This window comes from Oncorhynchus mykiss, chromosome 29 (assembly GCF_057628025.1).
Source record: "Oncorhynchus mykiss isolate SJ-2025 chromosome 29, ASM5762802v1, whole genome shotgun sequence".
Lineage (NCBI taxonomy): Eukaryota > Metazoa > Chordata > Actinopteri > Salmoniformes > Salmonidae > Oncorhynchus > Oncorhynchus mykiss.
The window spans coordinates 41,144,625-41,165,263 of record NC_143050.1 but is presented as its reverse complement, the minus strand read 5'-3'; the positions used below and the strand labels follow the sequence as shown (position 1 = coordinate 41,165,263).

Below are 20,639 nucleotides of genomic sequence, written 5' to 3'. Positions count from 1 at the left end.
TGTGTATGTGACAAATCAAATTTGATATCAAGACAAATATAAAGGGAGGGAGACAGGCGGAGAAGAGAGATGAATGTGATTGAAGGAACCAGAATTTTCATCTGGATATTTTCTGTTTTCATTTGTCAGCTTTAGGCCTATGTATTTTACATACTTGATGATGGCCTACTGCTGCATTGGCCTATAGTCTAGGATCTCATTTATTTAGCCGCCAATGGATCACAGTGTATCAATGTGTTCATATGGCATAGGCTAGTGCTCTCGTCATAGTTGAATTTTAACTTGTATAATTTTATTTTAGATTTTTATGATTAACCAAATCAAATCAAATCAAATTTTATTTGTCACATACACATGGTTAGCAGATGTTAATGCGAGTGTAGCGAAATGCTTGTGACATTGATTTTGAGAAACAAAAACGTTATTCCATGAAAATGTACATATATAAAGATTCATAACTGGCATGCAGATCGGTGCAAATTGTAAGCCTCCCGCATGTTTTGAGCCCCGCCTGTTTTGCATGTTAATTTGGCATTAATACATGTCAATGCAAAAAAAAAAAAGCAGCATACAAACATGGTCTCTTTTTTGCCTTCTTGAGCAAGGCAGCTCCAAAATGCAGGTGTTTCAAAATGCAGCCAGCGGAAAATATGGAGCGTAGGGGTTGGTAATGTTCTCTAGTTGCACCGTGATTGGCTTACTGTTCTGTCACTCATGGGGACACTATGTCACCACTAAATCTACGGGTAGAGCTCGAAAATTCAAGCCCCTTGGGTGCTGTCATAGAGTTACATTAGAAGTGCCCATCCAAGAAGGCTCATGTGAAAACATGTTATATCTACTGTAGCTTTGTCAACATCATACTTTCAAAATCTTAGCTAGCAATCATTGGACAAAAACATTACACAACAAGTTTGAAATCGCAAATGATTTGGAAGGAATAGTAGCTAACTGCAAGCGTTGAAAGGTAATCACTAGCCTGTGGGTGTGTGGTCCAAGTCTGGGTTTAAGGTCTCTATTCCAAGCTTAAAATTATGAACATTCAACACCATGGGCCATAAAAGGTTGAATACATTGGCCATGCTGTCAATTCAGCATGACCTCTACCGCATTCAAAACAACTGGAAACTCGGAACTGGGAAATCTCAGACTTCAGTGAGTTCAAGACAAACTAGCTACGACTGGGAAAATATGGTCATCCAACTCGGAATTCCAAGTCAGGAACTTGAGCATCTTTCTAAAGCTCCGACCTGATGATCACTGATGTGAAGATTCAACCTTCACAGTTCCCAGTTGTCTTGAAAGCACCATAAATCCAGAGAATGCCAGACTTTCATGACAAAGTTTGATGACAAAATTTACACACGAAGGACTGCTGCGCCACCTTCCTCTTCAAGTGAGCACAGAAAAACATGTGACAATATAATACAGTATATGCAATTTAGCAGACACCTTTATCCAAAGCAACTTGCAGTGCAGTGAAGGTGTCTGAAAACGTGTCCTGTATGTGGTTTGACTGGGGAAGTCACTACCAGAGCCAGCCAGGGAAGAGCTACCGGGGGCTCTGAGCATGGGCAGTATGTAGACAGCCAAACAGCCAGTCATTGGCACCTACTGCCAGGATGGCTAGAGTCCTTGACCATTTTTAGGGCCTTCCTCTGACACCGCCTGTGCTCTGGTAGTGCTCTGCAGCGCCATGCGGTCGGATGCCAAACAGTTGCCATACCAGGTGGTGATGGAACCAGTCAGGATGCTCTCGAAGGTGCAACTGTAGAACTTCTTGAGGATCTGAGGACCCATGCCAAATATTTTCAGTCTCCCAAAGGGGAATAGGCGTTGCCATGCCCTCTTCACGACTGTCTTTGCGTGTTTGGACCATGATAGACTGTTGGTGATGTGGACACCATGGAACTTGTAGCTCCTGACCTGCTCTACTACAGCCCCACTGATGTGGATGGGGGTGTGTTTGACCCTCCCTTTCCTGTAGTCCACGATCATCTCCTTTGTCTTGATAACGAAGAGGGAGAGGTTGTTGTTCTGGTACCACACTGCCAGGTATTTGACCTCCTCCATAGGCTGTCTCATCATTGTTGGTGATCAGGCCTACCACCGTTGTGTCGTTGGCAAACTTAGTGATCGTGTTGGAGTCGTGCTTGGCCGCAAGCACAGTTGTGGGTGAACAGTGAGTGCAGGAGGGGACTAAGTATGCACCACTGAGAGGCCCCAGGTGTTGAGGATCAGTGTTGCAGATAGGTTGTTGCCTATCCGTACCACCTGGGGGTGGCCAGTCAAGAAGTCCAGGATCCAGTTGCAGAGGCAGGTGCTTAGTCCCAGGGTCCTTAGCTTAGTGATGCGCTTTGAGTGTTGACCTATTTAAAGGTCTTAGTCACATCGGCTACAGAGAGCATGATCACACAGTCGTCTGGAACAGCTGGTGCGCTCATGCATGCTTCAGTGTTGCTTGCCTCAAAGGTTAGTGTCCCACTCCCTGAAAACGACAATTCTACTTTTTAGCGCAGTGCGGATGTCACCTGTAATCCATGGCTTCTGGTTGGGGTATGTATGTACGGTCACTGTGGGGATGACGCCATCGATGCACTTAGGAGAGCTTCCTCTGGATGAGCATTTTCTTCATTGCTTAAGGCCCTATACAGCTCGTTGAATGTGGTCTTAGTGCCAGCATCGGTTTGTGGTGGTAAATAGATAGCTACAAAAAAATATAGATGAAAACTCTTGGCAAATAGTGTGGTCTACAGCTTATCATGATGTCCTTTACGTCAGGCAAGCAAAACCTTGAGACTTCTTTGATATCAGATTTTGCTCACCAGCTGATATTGACAAAAAGACAGACCACCACCCATCGTCCTACCGGAAGTAGCTGTTCTGAAAACCCATCCAACTGTATATTATCCATGTCATTCAGCCACGACTCGGTGAAATATGAGATATTACAGTTTTTATAGTTCCATTGGTAGGATAGTTTCGAACGGAGCTTATCCAGTTAATCCAGACACTCTAATGTACTTGTCCTCTTGCTCAGTTGTGCACTGGGGCCTCCCACTCCTCTTTCTATTCTGGTTAGAGACAGTTTGCACTGTTCTGTGAAGGGAGTAGTACACAGCGTTGTACGAGATCTTCAGTTTCTTGGCAATTTCTCGCATGGAATAGTCTTCATTTCTCAGAACAAGAATAGACTGACGAGTTTCAGAAGAAAGTACTTTGTTTCTGGCCATTTTGAGCCTGTAACCGAACCCACAAATGCTGATGCTCCAGATACTCAACTGGTCTAAATAAGGCCAGTTGCATTGCTTCTTTAATCAGCACAACAGTTTATCTGTGCTAACATAATTGCAAAAGGGTTTTCTAATGATCAATTATCCTTTTAAAATTATAAACTTGGATTAGCTAACACAACGTGCCATTGGAACACAGGAGTGATGGTTGCTGATAATGGGCCTCTGGAAAAACTACTTAGGTGTACATTAAAAATCATCCATTTCCAGCAACAATAGTAATTTACGACATTAACAATGTCTACACTGTATTTCTGATCAATTTGATGTTATTTTAATGAACAAAACATTTGCTTTTCTTTCAAAAATAAGGACATTTCTAACTGACCCCAAACTTTTGAACGGTAGTGTACCTCCACACAAACTATCGTTGTATCATAGTATCAATGCCCCCCTCCCCCCTTACTAACACCCTTGTTTTTCTAGCACTAACTCTCACACTTGTCTTTTGTTACTAGCACTGACTTTGCTAATAGCTACTTTAATGTAGCAAAATGCACTTACAGTACTGTGACTGTGATATGTGGTTGTCTCAAATAGCTACCGTATGATGAATGCAGTACCTGTAAGTTGGATAAGAGCTTCTGCTAAATGTAAAATGTCTAACTCTCTATATTGGCTGACCCTCATCAACTGCCTCACTTTTTGAGAGCCACTCTGAAGCATGTAATTTCTCAACTCTTTTTCCCCAATGCTACAAGGGGTTCATTCCCCTCAAGGAGGTTACCTTTGCTTGCCTCAGTGACAACATCAGGGAGCCCTTCTTGGCTGACATGTGTGCCAAATTTGGTGGAAATTTTCACCAGCACCAGGGGAGAGCTAAGGACATGGCCAAACACCTCTTTTATGTGCAACATTGTTCATGCTCAGCTGGGTATCAAAGGTATCAAATGGCTTCATGTATGTGTAGATTTGCTTTCAGTATTTAATTTAGTGAGTGTAGGGAAAAAAATATGCAATTAATACTGAATCTTAAAGGTGTTTTATGGAGACATTAAATATTATTGTACTCCATATCCATGCACCCCAGGCTCCTCTGCTTCCTCCCAGGGATGAAGAACACCCCTCGCTCTGGTACTCCATTCTCATGGGCTATATGTTGCCAGGTCAGTCTTGGGGGTGACCCTGTTGGGGTGACATTTTAGTCTTTGGAAGATTTTTTAAAAATTATAATAGCATGAGGTCATGGCATACCAGCTAGAGTTGAGCAATTATCCACATGCTTGTTATTATAAAAAATGATTTATATATTCATTAGGATCGCAATAATCAATGTGGCAACTTTTATTATCTAAACCCTCTTTCTGTCATTGTGTTTCTGTCAGACATGTTGGATACAGTGCTGGGCTGTTGACCAGCAATGGCTACCCTCCCCAGGATGTGTTGCTATCTTGCGGTTGCTAGCTTATTTTTCCTAAGAGATAAACATTGGGTTGTTATTAAGTTACCTAAAAATGCATATGGTCCTTTTCTTAGCTGGATGTTTGTAGAATTTTGACCCATACAACATTTTTGTTCTTCTACTCTGACAATTAAGCCACAGATGAAAGGGACAACCTAGTTAGTTTTTGGTTTGTTTCTTTGATTCATCTCACCTTCTTACTTTCACCACTAAGGGTAGTCACTAGATTTCTGTAGGTCTTTACTCCCACAGTTGTGCTTGCAAGTAAACTTCTGCTCTGTTAGCTAGCAGTTTTCTGCTGAAGGCAGTTCTTTGTGGTGATAAAATGGGATGATGGACATCATTTTTTGGAGTCATTACTGAATTATTTAAAGTGTAAAACAAACATTAAAATGCTGTTAAGAGGTAAAGTAAAAATCTAAACCAGCCTGTGAAAAAATACCTGTATATAGTTATCTTTTACAGTTTACCACCCAGCCAATGTATTCTGTGCATATGACAAATAGACTTGACTTTGATTTTGTGAAACTTCAGCGACACTGTATGTTATCGGGTAAGTTCACTGGAGTACTCAACATGATCATGCCACGTGAATAGACCTATAAACGTGGCTTGAACACCAACCTGTGTTTCCCATCATATCCGTGGGGTGTGCCAAAGCCATGTATCTGTGACACGGCGTCAAAAACTCCCAAAAACTGTCCGTTTGCGGAAAAGTATGCTGGAATTTTCAACCCAGAAACGTGTCTTTTCATTCAGTAATATCAAATTGATACATACAGTACCAGTCAGAAGTTTGGACGAACCTACTCATTCAAGAGTTTTTCTTTATTTTTACTATTTTGTACACTGTAGAATATTAGTGAAGACAACAAAACTATTAAATGACACATATGGAATCATGTAGTAACCAAAAAAGTGTTAAACAAATCAAAATATATTTTAGATTGGAGAATCTTCAAAGTATCCACCCTTTACACACTCTTGGCATTCTCTGAACCACATTCATGAGGAATGCTTTTCCAACAGTCTTGAAGGAGTTTGATGTCTACACTACTTTTCTACAACGTAAAAAATTGTCAAAATAAAGGAAAACCATTGAATGAGTAGATGTGTCCAAAATTTTGACTGGTAATGTACTGCATATGCACTGTATTGTTTTGCTTTTGTGAAAGTGAAATATGGCCTTTATAACATTGATGTTGAAACTGACATTTGAATAATAAAACCTGAGCTGTACCAGCATACCTGGAGCATGACCCCTGAAGGACACATGATGGAGATAGCCAGGACCCAGATGATGACAATGATCAGCGTGGAGGTGGAGATGGTCAGCTTCTGCTTGAAGGGGTATATAATGCAGCGGAACCTGTCATAGGGAGAGGAGAGAATGGATTGTTCCTTAGTGAACATTTTCAACACACACACTTTTGTTTCACAAACACACAGCTTAATTCATGAATTCATCAGTTGAAAGAAACCTCACCTGTCCACAGCTATTGCCACCAGAGTAAAGACTGAAGCTGACACTGATATGCCTTGAACCATCCCACTCAGCTTACACACTAAACTTCCAAAAGGCCAGCCTGTCAAATAAGACAAAGACGTGATACAGTGCCTTGCGAAAGTATTCGCCCCCCTTGAACTTTGCGACCTTTTGCCACATTTCAGGCTTCAAACATAAAGATATAAAACTGTATTTTTTTGTGAAGAATCAACAACAAGTGGAACACAATCATGAAGTGGAACGACATTTATTGGATATTTCAAACTTTTTTAACAAATCAAAAACTGAAAAATTGGCCGTGCAAAATGATTCAGCCCCTTTACTTTCAGTGCAGCACACTCTCTCCAGAAGTTCAGTGAGGATCTCTGAATGATCCAATGTTGACCTAAATGACTAATGAGGATAAATACAATCCACCTGTGTGTAATCAAGTCTCCGTATAAATGCACCTGCACTGTGATAGTCTCAGAGGTCCGTTAAAAGCGCAGAGAGCATCATGAAGAACAAGGAACACACCGGGCAGGTCCGAGATACTGTTGTGAAGAAGTTTAAAGCCGGATTTGGATACAAAAATATTTCCCAAGCTTTAAACATCCCAAGGAGCACTGTGCAAGCGATAATATTGAAATGGAAGGAGTATCAGACCACTGCAAATCTACCAAGACCTGGCCGTCCCTCTAAACTTTCAGCTCATACAAGGAGAAGACTGATCAGAGATGCAGCCAAGAGGCCCATGATCACTCTGGATGAACTGCAGAGATCTACAGCTGAGGTGGGAGACTCTGTCCATAGGACAACAATCAGTTGTATATTGCACAAATCTGGCCTTTATGGAAGAGTGGCAAGAAGAAAGCCATTTCTTAAAGATATCCATAAAAAGTGTCGTTTAAAGTTTGCCACAAGCCACCTGGGAGACACACCAAACATGTGGAAGAAGGTGCTCTGGTCAGATGAAACCAAAATTGAACTTTTTGGCAACAATGCAAAACGTTATGTTTGGCGTAAAAGCAACACAGCTGAACACACCATCCCCACTGTCAAACATGGTGGTGGCAGCATCATGGTTTGGGCCTGCTTTTCTTCAGCAGGGACAGGGAAGATGGATAAAATTGAAGGGAAGATGGATGGAGCCAAATACAGGACCATTCTGGAAGAAAACCTGATGGAGTCTGCAGAAGACCTGAGACTGGGACGGAGATTTGTCTTCCAACAAGACAATGATCCGAAACATAAAGCAAAATCTACAATGGAATGGTTCAAAAATAAACATATCCAGGTGTTAGAATGGCCAAGTCAAAGTCCAGACCTGAATCCAATCGAGAATCTGTGGAAAGAACTGAAAACTGCTGTTCACAAATACTCTCCATCCAACCTCACTGAGCTCGAGCTGTTTTGCAAGGAGGAATGGGGAAAAAATTCAGTCTCTCGATGTGCAAAACTGATAGAGACATACCCCAAGCGACTTACAGCTGTAATCGCAGCAAAAGGTGGTGCTACAAAGTATTAACTTAAGGGGGCTGAATCATTTTGCACGCCCAATTTTTCCGTTTTTGATTTGTTAAAAAAAGTTTGTAATATCCAATAAATGTCGTTCCACTTCATGATTGTGTCCCACTTGTTGTTGATTCTTCACAAAAAAATACAGTTTTATATCTTTATGTTTGAAGCCTGAAATGTGGCAAAAGGTCGCAAAGTTCAAGGGGGCCGAATAATTTCGCAAGGCACTGTATGTAGAATATACAAGGAAAGAAAATATCTGGGACAAATAATGAGTCAGTAGTGGATCCTTAGCTTGAATATTTTTCTTAAGAAAAAGGTACACTCATAGAAAAAAAGGTGCTATCTAGAACCTTGAAGGATTCTTTGGCTGTCACGATCGGTGTAACGGCTGTTGGAAGGAGTGGAGGACCAAGGTGCAGCATGGTATGTGTTCATCTTTATTATTTGAACTGAACACTGATTAACAAAAAAACAATGAAGAGAACGAACAAAACCAAAACAGTGCTGTCTGGTGCAGAAAGACACAAAACAGAAAACTATCCACAAAACACATGTGGGAAAAGGCTACCCAAGTATGGTTCTCAATCAGAGACAACAATAGACAGCTGCCTCTGATTGAGAACCACACCCGGCCAAACATACAGAAATAGAAAACATAGAACACAAAAACTTAGAAAGCCCACCCCAACTCACGCCCTGACCAAACCAAAATAGAGACATAAAAAGGATCTCTAAGGTCAGGGCGTGGCAATCGGAGAACCCTTTGAATATCCCTTTTTGGTTTGAGTAGAACCCCTTTTGCGTTCTACATGGAACCCAAAACAGTTCTACCTGGAACCAAAAATGATTTCCTATGAGGCTAGCCGAAGAACCCTTTTGGAACCCTTTTTTCTAAGAGTGCAGATAACATGCAATTTCATAAGCATGAACAAAAATGTATAGGGACTGAGTGAGGGAATATGTGGAAAGACAAGTAGAGTGATTGGAAACTGTGTAATAGACATTGGGTCAAAGTAGATAGCACTAAGCACTCTAAGCTCATGACTGTGCCACTTACAGTAAGTTCTGTATAGAAGCAGCCACGGTTGACAGTCTTAGACTGATTTTGTCCATTAGACCTATCAGCTGTCAGAATATGACCATTACAGTAAACACAAACATTCAGGAAAACAACCCCAGTACCACCAACAACATAACAGAGGTAGCCGGGTGCTAACCAGGGGTTGGAACCAGTTCAGAGAGCAGACATGAAAACCGGAAAATAACAAACATTTTCAAGAAACAGAAACAGAACTGGGAATTAAATGGTCTATACTGTTCCAGAATCACTCTTTTTAAAGCATGGGAATCAGTTAATAACATTATTTTATGTTACACAAAAAACAACAAAGTCCTGTCACTCAGAAACTTCCTGCCAGCTGAAAATCTGTCCGTGGGTGTGTGTGTAGCCTACCTCCCCTCCCCCCTCTGAATATTTATTTTTTTATTAGAGAAGAATGGATTCACTTTTTCAATGCTAGTTAAAGATACTATTGTTTCACATTCGACTTATTAACTGCAAAAAGGTCATTTTAAATGTTGGTGCCGATCTGCACACAGAAGCTTGTTAGCTAGCTCTGGTCCAGCGTTAAGCCAATCAGAAGTTCAGAGAAATTCAAAGTTCCTTCACAGGAGCCGCTCCTCCCGAGATAAAATTCTGAAGGTATAAGTCAGATAATGCATGTTATAACATAATGCACTAGAACAAGGGTGCACGCCAAGGCTTTTTTTTAATTATTATTTATTTGTGTGACTTGCCAAGGTTTTTATTATCTCACTTATTTTCACCAGGTAATTTATTTTTATAGACTGGAGAAAATTTGTGAAATTGCATGCCTTGGTTTCGAAATTGCATTGATATTCACCGCAATGTTGTAGTTATTACCAAGGTATGTCAACCTGATTAGCCAATGGGTTTTTGCAGGAGATTAATATTATTAGTTCAGCGCAAGATGACCCGCCTCGCCTCTCCCGCCAAATTCAAAACCAAGGCGGCACTGAAGATGAGAGATTCGTTTTCACTTGGCTATGAGCTAGCAAGCGTTCTTTTGTTATTTAAAATGGTTCAGGCCGCAAAATCTCATCAGCAAAGAAAAAACAAGGCAGATTTCCACTCATGTATTGCCTCTTGGACAACGGAATATGGATTCTCTGTTGTAAAACTGTTGTTTGTTGGACGTCAAGTCAAGTGCACAGTGTCGTTTTGAAACGAGACATGAGAAAAACTTCAAGGATGAGGCGAGCAAGGCTGAATGAATCAAGATGGCCGTGTCCAGGTATGAAAAGCAAAGAAGTGTGTTTAAAAAATCTACATGCAGTCAAAAATCAAGCAACAGAGGGGAGCTACAAAAGTTGTGCAGTGCACTGCTAAACATGGAAAACCATTTACTGAAGGGAAATATATCAAGGAGTCTTTCCTCAGTAGTTCACAGGCTTTATTTGATGGATTGCCTAACAAAGACACAATCATCTCAAAGATAGAATTCATGCCTGTGTCTGCCAGAACTGTTGAAAGGCGCATTACTGAGATGGTTGAAAATATAAAGGAACAGCTAACTGTAGCGTTAAAGTGTGGCTCTTGATGAGAGTGTTGATGTGAATGACATTCCACATCTGTCAGTTGTTGCAAGATACTGTGACTCAGAGCAGGTACGCGACAAGCTCCTTTGTCTAAAACCCATGCATGGTACTACTAAAGGGGAAGATGTAGCAAAAGCCTTCACCGATCATTTAAAGGAGAGAGGTGTCGATATTAAAAACATATTCTCTATTACAACTGACCGTGCCCCCGCTATGGTGGGGAAACATAAAGGATTCGCAATGCTGATAGAAGATAAGATTGGCCACCCCTGTGGTTAATTTTCACTGTATCATTCACCAAGAGAATATGTTACAATATTTCAAATTCCGATTTAGGTACTGTGATGGCTACTGTAGTTAAAACCGTGAGTTTCTTTGTTGCTCGCTTATCTTTGACACAGACAGTTTGACACTGCTGGAAGAGATGGAACAAATCCTCAAAGGCTTGCCTCTTCACTGTAGTTTCAGGTGGTTAAGTGGAGGGAAGGTTCTGGAACGGTTCGTGAAGTGTTTGGATACGATTAAATATTTTTGTCAGAAAAGGGCCAAAACTACCCAAAGCTTAAGGATGAGGATTGGCTTGTAAAATTGATGTTTCTCACTGATATAACAGGTCACCTCACTGAGCTCAACCTGCGCCTGCAGGGTGCAGGCTAAACAGTGCTGGATCTGTTCAATGCATGGAAGGTATTGTTTGCCAAGATAGTTTACTTGCGGGATGTCCAAAGTGGAACTTTCGGGCTCTTCAAGCAACTCAAAGGGCTGTCAATTCCACACACTGTCAGTGCTGACGTTATCGGAGTGTACATGGGGGAGCTGAGATCCCTGAAAGATTTCAAGACTTCACGTAACATGGCCCAATGTTTTCCTTTTTGATAAAGTCAGACAACTTTGAGGAGAGCGACTTGGATCTGTCTGTGTTTCAGTCGAGGACTCTGAAAGGCAGCTGATCGAGCTCAAGGCATCCTCCCTTTGGTCATCAAAATTGACTGAGCTGTGCAAAGTACCGGAAGGGACTGAGAGAGATCAGGGGGCCTCCATTATCCACTGTTGGAAGAGCATGCCAGTGAAATTTGACAGTCTGAAGAATGTTATATTTGCAATGCTTTCAGCATTTGGATCCACGTATCTATGTGAACAGATCTTTTCACACATGAAGTCAACCCTGAGCCCTTCACGCCGCCGGCTGACAACGGACCACTCAGAGGCCTTTGCGCAGCTCAAAGTCTCCAAATATAGCATAGATATTACGCAGCTCAGATATGGAAAGCAGGGACAAGGATCACACTAAATTGGTAAGATGTGAATTTCAACACCAAATGATATAACCTTGTAATGTTCACGCCAGAAAATTTCAGCAAGTACTAATGTAAACGTGTGTGTATATGTGTTGCAGGGGATTTGGAATAAGACGGGGGAGATGGAAGATGGAGTAGGCTACAATTTTCAGCAACAGATATGGAGATGATAATGGAATGGAAATAAGATGGGTTTTTTTTTACATCCAGTTATGTTCAGGGCTGTTGGTAGGCTTAACAGTCATCTTAGTTGTTTATTTTTATTGAACCTTGTATTTTATAATCACATGTATTATTTGACCTTTGTAGTTATGTAGCCTATTTTGTAATGGGACTGTTCCACAGAAACACATGAAAGAGGAGCAATTTATACACATTATTATTATTCTTATTATTTTAAACAAAGATGCATAAATCATATTTCCAAGTGTTCCAACAAAATGTTCACATATAAACAATTGAAATGTCTGATAAATGCAATTGAAAACAGTAGAAGACACTTGAATCGAAATCTGGATTCTATCCAGATAAAACACATCCAAGGAATATTATCCATAAATCAAAACCATAAAACTACCATTTAGAAACATAATATACATAAAGCCACTCCTATCAAGTCACAATAAGACCGAATTCAAATTAATACATCAAAATTAAAATGACCATAGCATTAAAACTGCTGACCACAACTGCATGTCAGACAAATACACATATAACGCAATGAAATAAGAGGCATGACATCAAAGGAATGACTTACAATCATCAAGGACGCTTGCCAAACAATATCGACCAAACAATGGCGAAAATCAGGAAGTACAATACAAAGATCTATAGATGTGTTTGAAAAGGAGCGAAGACGGCGCCGGATTCAACAACTTGGACATCGCCTTGGTGCGGCATTGCTCATCTGATGCAGGTAGTCCTTTAGTGGAGCTGGGTTGTGCTAATGGACAGCACCTCCGTTTAGCGAGCTATGGAATGCATCCGTGTGTCCGCAATTAGACATAAAACAAACACAATTAGTTATAATACACATAGAAAATCATAACTGGCATGCATATCGTTAGAAATGGTAGGATAAATTGTGAAATGGCACTCCACACAAAAAAGGTTGCCGCCCCCTGCACTAGGAGTACCCTAGCTCTATGGGTGGTAAATCATTTCATCTGATTAATTTGATTCAATGCAATTTCCTCTTTGAGGACTGCAACTGTAGAAATTTATTTATGCCTATTAATATGCCATTGTCAACTTCCTGTCTATGGTTATTTTGCTCACTGTCAATTGCTCGCTGTCCAGTAAATTAGTATTATGATTAATGCAGTCAGTCTACCGATTCAAAATTGGCCTACAAATGCTCCTTTGCATTATGACAGCTAACTCTCCCATAGTAACCATGCCATTCCAAACACAAAAACAAAAAAACAGCTAAATATCGTGTCCAGTGGTATATAAGAGGACAACGCTCTTCTTTTGGTCTTAAAATCACTTACCGTATTATAATATAGATTATCAATTTATTTTCCTGTGTCTATTCTCTTCCTTAGTTGTCTGTCAATGTTGTACAATGTTAAAGCTATAACAAATGCTTAAGAATTAATGATTTGCCATTTACAGTACAATGGTTGATATCCAACCGTTGGATCAAGAAGTGATTGTAGGGCTATGCACTGCAAATGAGTGTAAACTAAACCATAATGGTGCCATGCATCTGACTTGACTGTTGGTGATTGAATGTGTTTAAAAAAATATATAAATACATTGTTTTTATTTATTTATTTGCTAGGGACAGATACAATGATTCAATGTTTTAATTGTATATATCCCAAACATATTAGGCTATTATTATCTACTTATATATTATCTATACTGCCTAAAACTTTTATAAACCATCTAATAATAAAAAGGTAGTCATAAAAGTTTTAGTTAAAAGACCATCTTTTTTTATAGCTCCTGAACAGTTATTCTGATTCCCATGTAAAATAGCCTTTTGAGTGACTATTTTTGGGGGATAGAAACGCTCACAATTTGAGAAAATGTACTTATTCTCTCATGGCTGACTACCAGAAGGTTAGAAAAGACAGGCTAAGTGGGCAGAGTAATAATGTGCTGTATTAATGAGCTCACCTTTATTGACAGCTCTTTGAAACGCCTATGTTAAGAAACTTGGATGCAGTGAGCCGTGTTGCAAAAAAATTATCTCAAGAAAATTTGGTGATGTACAAAACAACTCAAACAACATTTACATTTAATAAATTATGTAAATTATTTATATATCTCCCATTTGTCTCTTGTGTCACAGCAACACCGATTGATGTGTTGAAATGACAACTGGTAGAGTTTTTAACGACCCTTCCCCACCTTTTGTCCCATGCTGGCTGAAGACCTAGCTAGACAGTAACTAGCTAACATCAGATACAGATGAAAGGGGAGACATTTAAGTATATTTGCCATGAATGGATAGTGTCAACTTTTAATTATATTTGCTGACACCCTACAGTCAATTTTTGGCACCAGTAGAGTAGCTATCTAGTTATATAACTCACGCCCCTCCACAAACACACCTTCTCCAATGTTGGTGACTAGGCGGTACTTATTCAAATGAGGTAAGAGAATATCATGTTACCATTGGTGTATTCAAATGAGCGAGTTAGGGCGATGTCACCCTAGCCCCTTAATAATCCTGCGTCCTGAATTCAAGTGTTTGACATGGGGGAATGGACCAGTAACGTTATGATCAAACTTAATTAATGTATAAGCAACAGTCATTTTTCTTTTAGTCATCATACTTTGATCTGGTTTCATCCAAATATCAAATTCCATGAAAACATGATTTTAACTGTTCATGACTTTTAAGCAAACTTTTAACATCTTTACACTACCAGGGAACAGAGGAATAAAAGTGGCCAGCCCAAATGTGAGGATGACACGCTTCTTTTGAGCCTAAAATGACGAAAATCGACACAGGAGCAGACTATCTCACAGCTTCCATTTTTTTGCATATTAAAATATAGATGTCATTGGACAATGTGTCCAGGGATTCAAGCCAAGCCTCCTGTTCCACCCTCTCTTCCTCTCTCCCCACGTGCAAAATTTCAGTCTCATCTCGCGCCCTACACTTGTCTGTAAATAACTAGGTAGCTTGTCCGCTCCATTGCAAGCTGCTCTATCTGCACTGATTGGTGAAGTATTTTAATGAGCTAAATGTAAAAAAAACACTGTAGATTTTAAAGGTTAAAAAGGGAACAGAAAGGAGCAATATAAACCGGTTCTTTTTTTTTTTTCCGAACCGGTTCAGAAGTTTATTTAACTACTCGGAAAAGTGGAACGGAATGAAAAAAACAGCGGTTCTGTTCAGAATGAAGAAATTTGAAAATTATCTAGGTTCAACCCCGTTTGCTAATCCCCGGACAGCTGCAGACGTTCTTACAAAAAAGCAGCGGTTTGATCAAACAAGGGCTGACTCGGTTTGAGTACTGGCCATCACAATCAGATAGGGTCCCGCAGGGAGTGCCCTGGTTAAACTGCTCTGAAACGGCCAGTGGCTCCCCCCATTGACTGACCCTGGGTAGGGGCCTTGGTTTCCCCAGTCGGGGTCTCCCCCAACAAAGCCATGGACACCCAGCACATCCTTGGGGGCCCCTGGAGCTTTCCCCCTATCCCGCTCGGATATCAGGTGCATGGATCCAGTGTGCGGTTCCAACTAAAGTAAATTGCTGATATTTATATGCTTGTGTCTATCCCAATACAGACTTGTTCAAGGTCGATTGGGGGTCGCTGGTGAACCGGGTCTTACCAACTTTCTCTCCCAAAACGGACCTGTTGGTTCCCATCGCCTGGATTTGCCAATAGGGAGGAGCTCAGGGAACTGGCAGTGTGGTGCCAGGACAATAACCTCTCCCTCAATGTGAGCAAGACAAAGGAGCTGATCGTAGACTACAGGAAAAGGCTGGCTAAACAGGCCCCCATTAACATCAACAGGGCTGTAGTGGAGCGGGTTGAGAGCTGGAGAGATCACCAATGATCTACCATAGTCAAAACACACCAAGACAGTCGTGAAGAGGGCACGACAAAACCTTTTCCCCCTCAGGAGGCTGAAAAGATTTGGCATGGGTCCCCAATTCCTCAAAAAGTTGTACAGCGGCACCATCGAGAGCATCCTGACTGGTTGCATCACCGCCTGGTATGGCAACTGCTCGGCGTCTGACCGTAAGGCGCTACAGAGGGTAGTGTGTACGGCCCAGTACATCACTGGGGCCAAGCTTCCTGCAATCCAGGACCTATATAAGAGGCGGTGTCAGAGGAAAGCCCATAAAATTGTCAGAGACTCCAGTCACATAAGTCATAGACTGCTTTCTCTGCTACCGCATGGCAAGCGGTACCGGAGCGCCAAGTCTAGGACCAAAAGGCTACTTAACAGCTTCTACCCCCAAGCCATAAGACTGCTGAACAATTACTCAAATGGCCACTGGACTATTACATTTACACCCCTCCATTTGTTTTGTACACTACTGCTACTCGCTGTTTATTATCTATGCATAATCACCTCACCCCTACCTACATGTACAAATTTATTCGGGGCATGTGACAAATAAAGTTTGATTTGATTGTGCCAGACTGGCTCTCCCCCTTTCTCTGTCTGGCCACTAGCCTCCGCGTAAAAACAAAATGGTGAAAACACCTTGCTGCCCCAGGTTCCTCCTGGGGCTACGCCTGTCTGAGGGTTGCTTTGCCATCAATCGGAACCCCCGGATTTTCACAGTTGGGCCAGTAGCAGGCCGCCTCCGTGTGGCCTTCGTCCTCCTAAGTGTAGACCAGGACGACTCAGTGGTAAAGAGAGGGAGTCTCGGTTCTCTCCCTTCTCCCCTGTGCACTCCTCCTTTCCCTTCCCGTCTCGGAGGGAGGCACCCACCTGACTCTGCGTCCCGGCTCCCCGCATCTCACCATTTTGCCTGGGTTGCGCCCAACTGGCTCTCCCGTCTCCCCATTACGCACGGCCTCACGGCCACGTCCGAAGGTGATTGGGGGTCGCTGGTGAACCACCTCTCTCTCCCAACACAGACCTGTTGGTTCCCATAGCCTTGGTTGCGCCCTGACTGACTCTCTCCCTCGTTATGCACGGCATCAAGGCTGCGTCCGAAGAGGATTGGGGGTTGCTGGTGAACCGGGTATTCTCACTTGTTTCCCTGTTGTACTCTGCTAAGCACTGCCTAATTCAAACCTCTGCTGTTGGCAGTGTAGTGCAGTGCAGTGTGGCTCACTCCCAACGCCTCTCTATCCCTTGGCTCGGGGAGCTCGTGGTCAGGAGAGGGCTTTGGCTCTGATTCTGCGCCCTGGCTCCCCATATCCCCCCATTTTTTTACCAGGTGTCCCATAAGGACAGAGAGAGCTAGTGCGTCCACATCCTTACCAACCACTGCCTGTTGATTGCCTGCCCAGGTGCCCTCCACAGCTGTGGGCAATCCTGCAATTGTGTAGGGTTAAGGTTGAGCCAAAGTTTGGACATGAAGCTATGGTTAGTGTTGTGGTTGAGGGGTAGTGTCAGGGTTCGGAGGCCTTTGAGTACTAACCTGTTATGATGTTGTCCACCAGGGTAGTGGGCATACAGAATATGCCAACCAACAAATCACTAATAGCCAGATTGAGTATGAAGAGGTTGGTGACTGTCCTCATATTCTTGCTCCGCAGCACGATGAAACACACCACACCATTCCCCACCATACAGACCAGGAAGATGAGTAGGTAGGACACAATGAAGACTACCGCCACCGAGGGCTCGTGGAGGTACAAGTCCACATAGGTGATATTCTGTTGGGTGTAGTGGTAGGGTGGGTTTTGGAGGTATTGGGGGTCCCTTGAGGAGTTGAAGTAAAAGCTGTTCCAGTCTTCTGAGCTGTTGGAGCAGTTGGGATCCAGAGTCTGCGTCATGGTGGAATCTGAGGAGGGATTGAGGGGGTGAGGGAAAGAGAGAGAAAGAGAAAATGGGAGGGAGAGTATGACGGTGAGATGGTGGTTTTAGATTGTGGGTTTCTTTGTGCTGTACAGATAGTGAAATGATTCGTCACGTTGGACACCTTGTGAATATACTGTAGTGGTTGACAAAAGAAAGGTTCTGGTAGAGATGATGTGCAACAGTCTGGCTATTTTCAGATTACATTTTTTTTCTCTGTCAAAAGCCATCTTTCTATTGTTGAACCTTGAAGGCACTTATCATTGACATACAGTACACCATACGTGATAAATATTATATTGTGTGTACTGTAGGTCTCTATGGATGTGTGTGTGTGGCAGTAAGTGGAGGGAGGCGTAAACAGGGCTGTAGTGGAGGGTAAACGCAAGTAAATACCGTTTATGAACATTTTTTATTTTGCTCAAGCGTTTACCCACCTTTTGCGGGAAAATGTATAGGGAGCGTTACTTCTTTAAACAATCCTGAATGGCTATCAGCATTCACCCACCTATTATTTTACCACTACATCACTGGGTGTAACCATTTCAACCTTTGAAGTCATTCAGATTTAAATTACCAGAACCATGTGCTGAGACTATGTTAAAAACATCCTATTTACAAAATCATCCAATCAAGAATGCCCATACTCAGAAAGGTTAAAGCCTTCACAATCTACAGGTAATAAAAGGCAATACCACACTCACATGAAGTGGATAGTGATTGGTCACCATTACATACAACATACACAACCTAGTCACACACACACACACACACACACACACACACACACACACACACACACACACACACACACACACACACACACAGACAATTAAAACATGAGCTCGAGTGAAAAATTCCAATGTATTTTTTATGGTGATATTCTGCTGGCATGCTGGTACCCCTCTGTGCACCAAGGCATCAAAACGATCAAAGCGATCAATCACATCACTTCAAAATATTGGCAAATTTCTCAAATATTTGACTGGAGAGAATTATCCTTGATATCAAGCTCTTTTCTCTCTGAAGCTCCAAACTGCCAATGATTGATAAGTACACTCCTTTAGGCTGTTGTTAACTTTCACATATGACATTTTAACAGAGTTGACAAGTAGTTTTGAAGTCCTCTTTTCTAGCTAAATACACTTCACATACCACCTGTGGGCACTTTCATCCTTACTTTACTCTTTACTTCTAAAGAAAGGTAAGTGAAGAAGTTCAATTGGATTTAGAAAAAAACTCCACCAACATGAGAAATGATCCGATCAGACTGACTTCCAGATGCTGTCAGTTCACCTGCAGCAATTCATTACTTAAGCCACAGGTGAGACCCACTGATGGAATTTACCATATAGCAATCATTCTGAATTTCAATCAGCATATTCTCTAGGGCTGTCTCCTGGGCAGATCTGGGTTTTAAAAAATACGTAAAAACATTGACCGTTTGACTGCCTGGAGTGCCAAGTGGAGTTTTCTAGTGGTTTATTTAATTAATACATTTAATTGGTTGGCAAGCTCAATCAAGTACAGCTAAATTATTTGAAAGATCACAAATACTAATTGAATCCAGGCTAAACACAGATAAACTGATCTGTAATCCTCTACAACCTCCAGTCAACAACTGGACATGACCAGATCCAAGACCAGACCAAAACCAAGATATTAAAATCAGCAAGCAGAATGAATGAGAAGCAATTAGTCACCCTATGCACATACACAGAATGCCAGATGTGAAGAAATCAAGAGAGATTTCAGAACCTTATTATGGAAATAATTCAAATTTAACTCATGTAGATGTTAGAATTCAATATGTAATAAAATATCTATATTTAATTACATTCACACAAACTAAATTTCAGTTCCTGAATTATAAACTTAATTGTGCCAATCTCTAGCTGAAATTAGATGGATGGGAGTGGGTGGACTGCTATACCACCTGCCATTGATCAGAAAGACAGTCGTATACACTGTAGGCCATCTACTCACTGAACTTTGACGCTACAACTTAAATATGTAGTTGTAGAGTATCAATTAAGGTCAGTCATATAATTAGGTTGATTATGGACCATGTGAATGCAGTCGTCATCTCGCTTGGAAAAGTGACAATTTGTATGTGTTTAAAAAAAAAAAAAAAAGGCTAAGTCTTTTTTAAATGGATAGGCATAATGCTTTGATGATTTATCATTACTTTCTAACATTTAGAAGAAAACTTTTTTTTTAAATTACTTGACACCTAGCGTCATAACACATTATGACATGGTCATAACCTGTAATAATATGGTCATAGCTGTCATGACCCATATATTTACACATGTTGTGACATATATTGCATTATTTTACGGCTAATTGTGACAACTACATAAGTGTCAAGACCCACATGTATTCACATTTTTTCCCTGCCAAGAAGCTTCCTTTTGTTTGACAGTGTGTTCCCTAAATCCTTTATGGTAACTTGTAATGCATTTTTTACAGTCATGTTTTTTTTCATCAGATTTTAAAGAATTTGTAGAAAATACACTTTATGACAGTGTCAATAAGCTTTATAAACATCAGAATCATGTAAGCCAGATAGGCCTACCAAAGTACAGTCAGTCAGTCATCAGTTAAAAAGAGGATGTCTTGTCCTGCTCCTGAAATCTGCTCTTGCATTCATCAGCAACAGAGCTTTGTTGTGGGTGCATGTGTGACATCAATGTGTACATAATTACCATTTAATATGGTCAATTTCAGAAAATGTGATATAACATAAAAATACTGTTGACAAGTATGCTATGGTGTAATGGAATGTTTTGCCTTGTGTGGTAGGTTTTGTGGGTCTTGAACCTTTTATGTAGGTGTCATAATCAGCCATAAAATAACGCAATATATGTCACAACCGGTCTAAAAAAATGTGTCATGACCATATTATGACATATTATATGACATTATATGACATATTATGACCATGTCACAATATGTTATGATGCAAGGTGTCAACTAAAGTGTTACCAACAAAAAAAATAAGAAAGATCTTGCCTTACCTTAAGAACTTCATAAAATGTCCACCTTCCAAAAGGTGATGTAGAAAATT

General features: G+C 41.2%; 1 protein-coding gene across 1 annotated transcript in view; it reads right to left on the bottom strand.

The window, feature by feature from the left end:
* Positions 1-17,692, bottom strand: part of LOC110509308 (neuropeptide FF receptor 2-like) — a 31,409-nt gene extending 13,717 nt beyond the window's left edge. Inside the window, exons 1-3 of the mRNA XM_021590235.3 lie at positions 17,190-17,692; positions 6,182-6,281; positions 5,944-6,064 (exon numbers count right to left, since the gene is read on the bottom strand). Of these exons, the coding sequence (XP_021445910.2) occupies positions 5,944-6,064; positions 6,182-6,281; positions 17,190-17,547 (579 nt within the window). The 5' untranslated portion in view covers positions 17,548-17,692. The remainder of the gene's footprint in view (positions 1-5,943; positions 6,065-6,181; positions 6,282-17,189) is intronic.
* Positions 17,693-20,639: the final 2,947 nt, after the last annotated feature.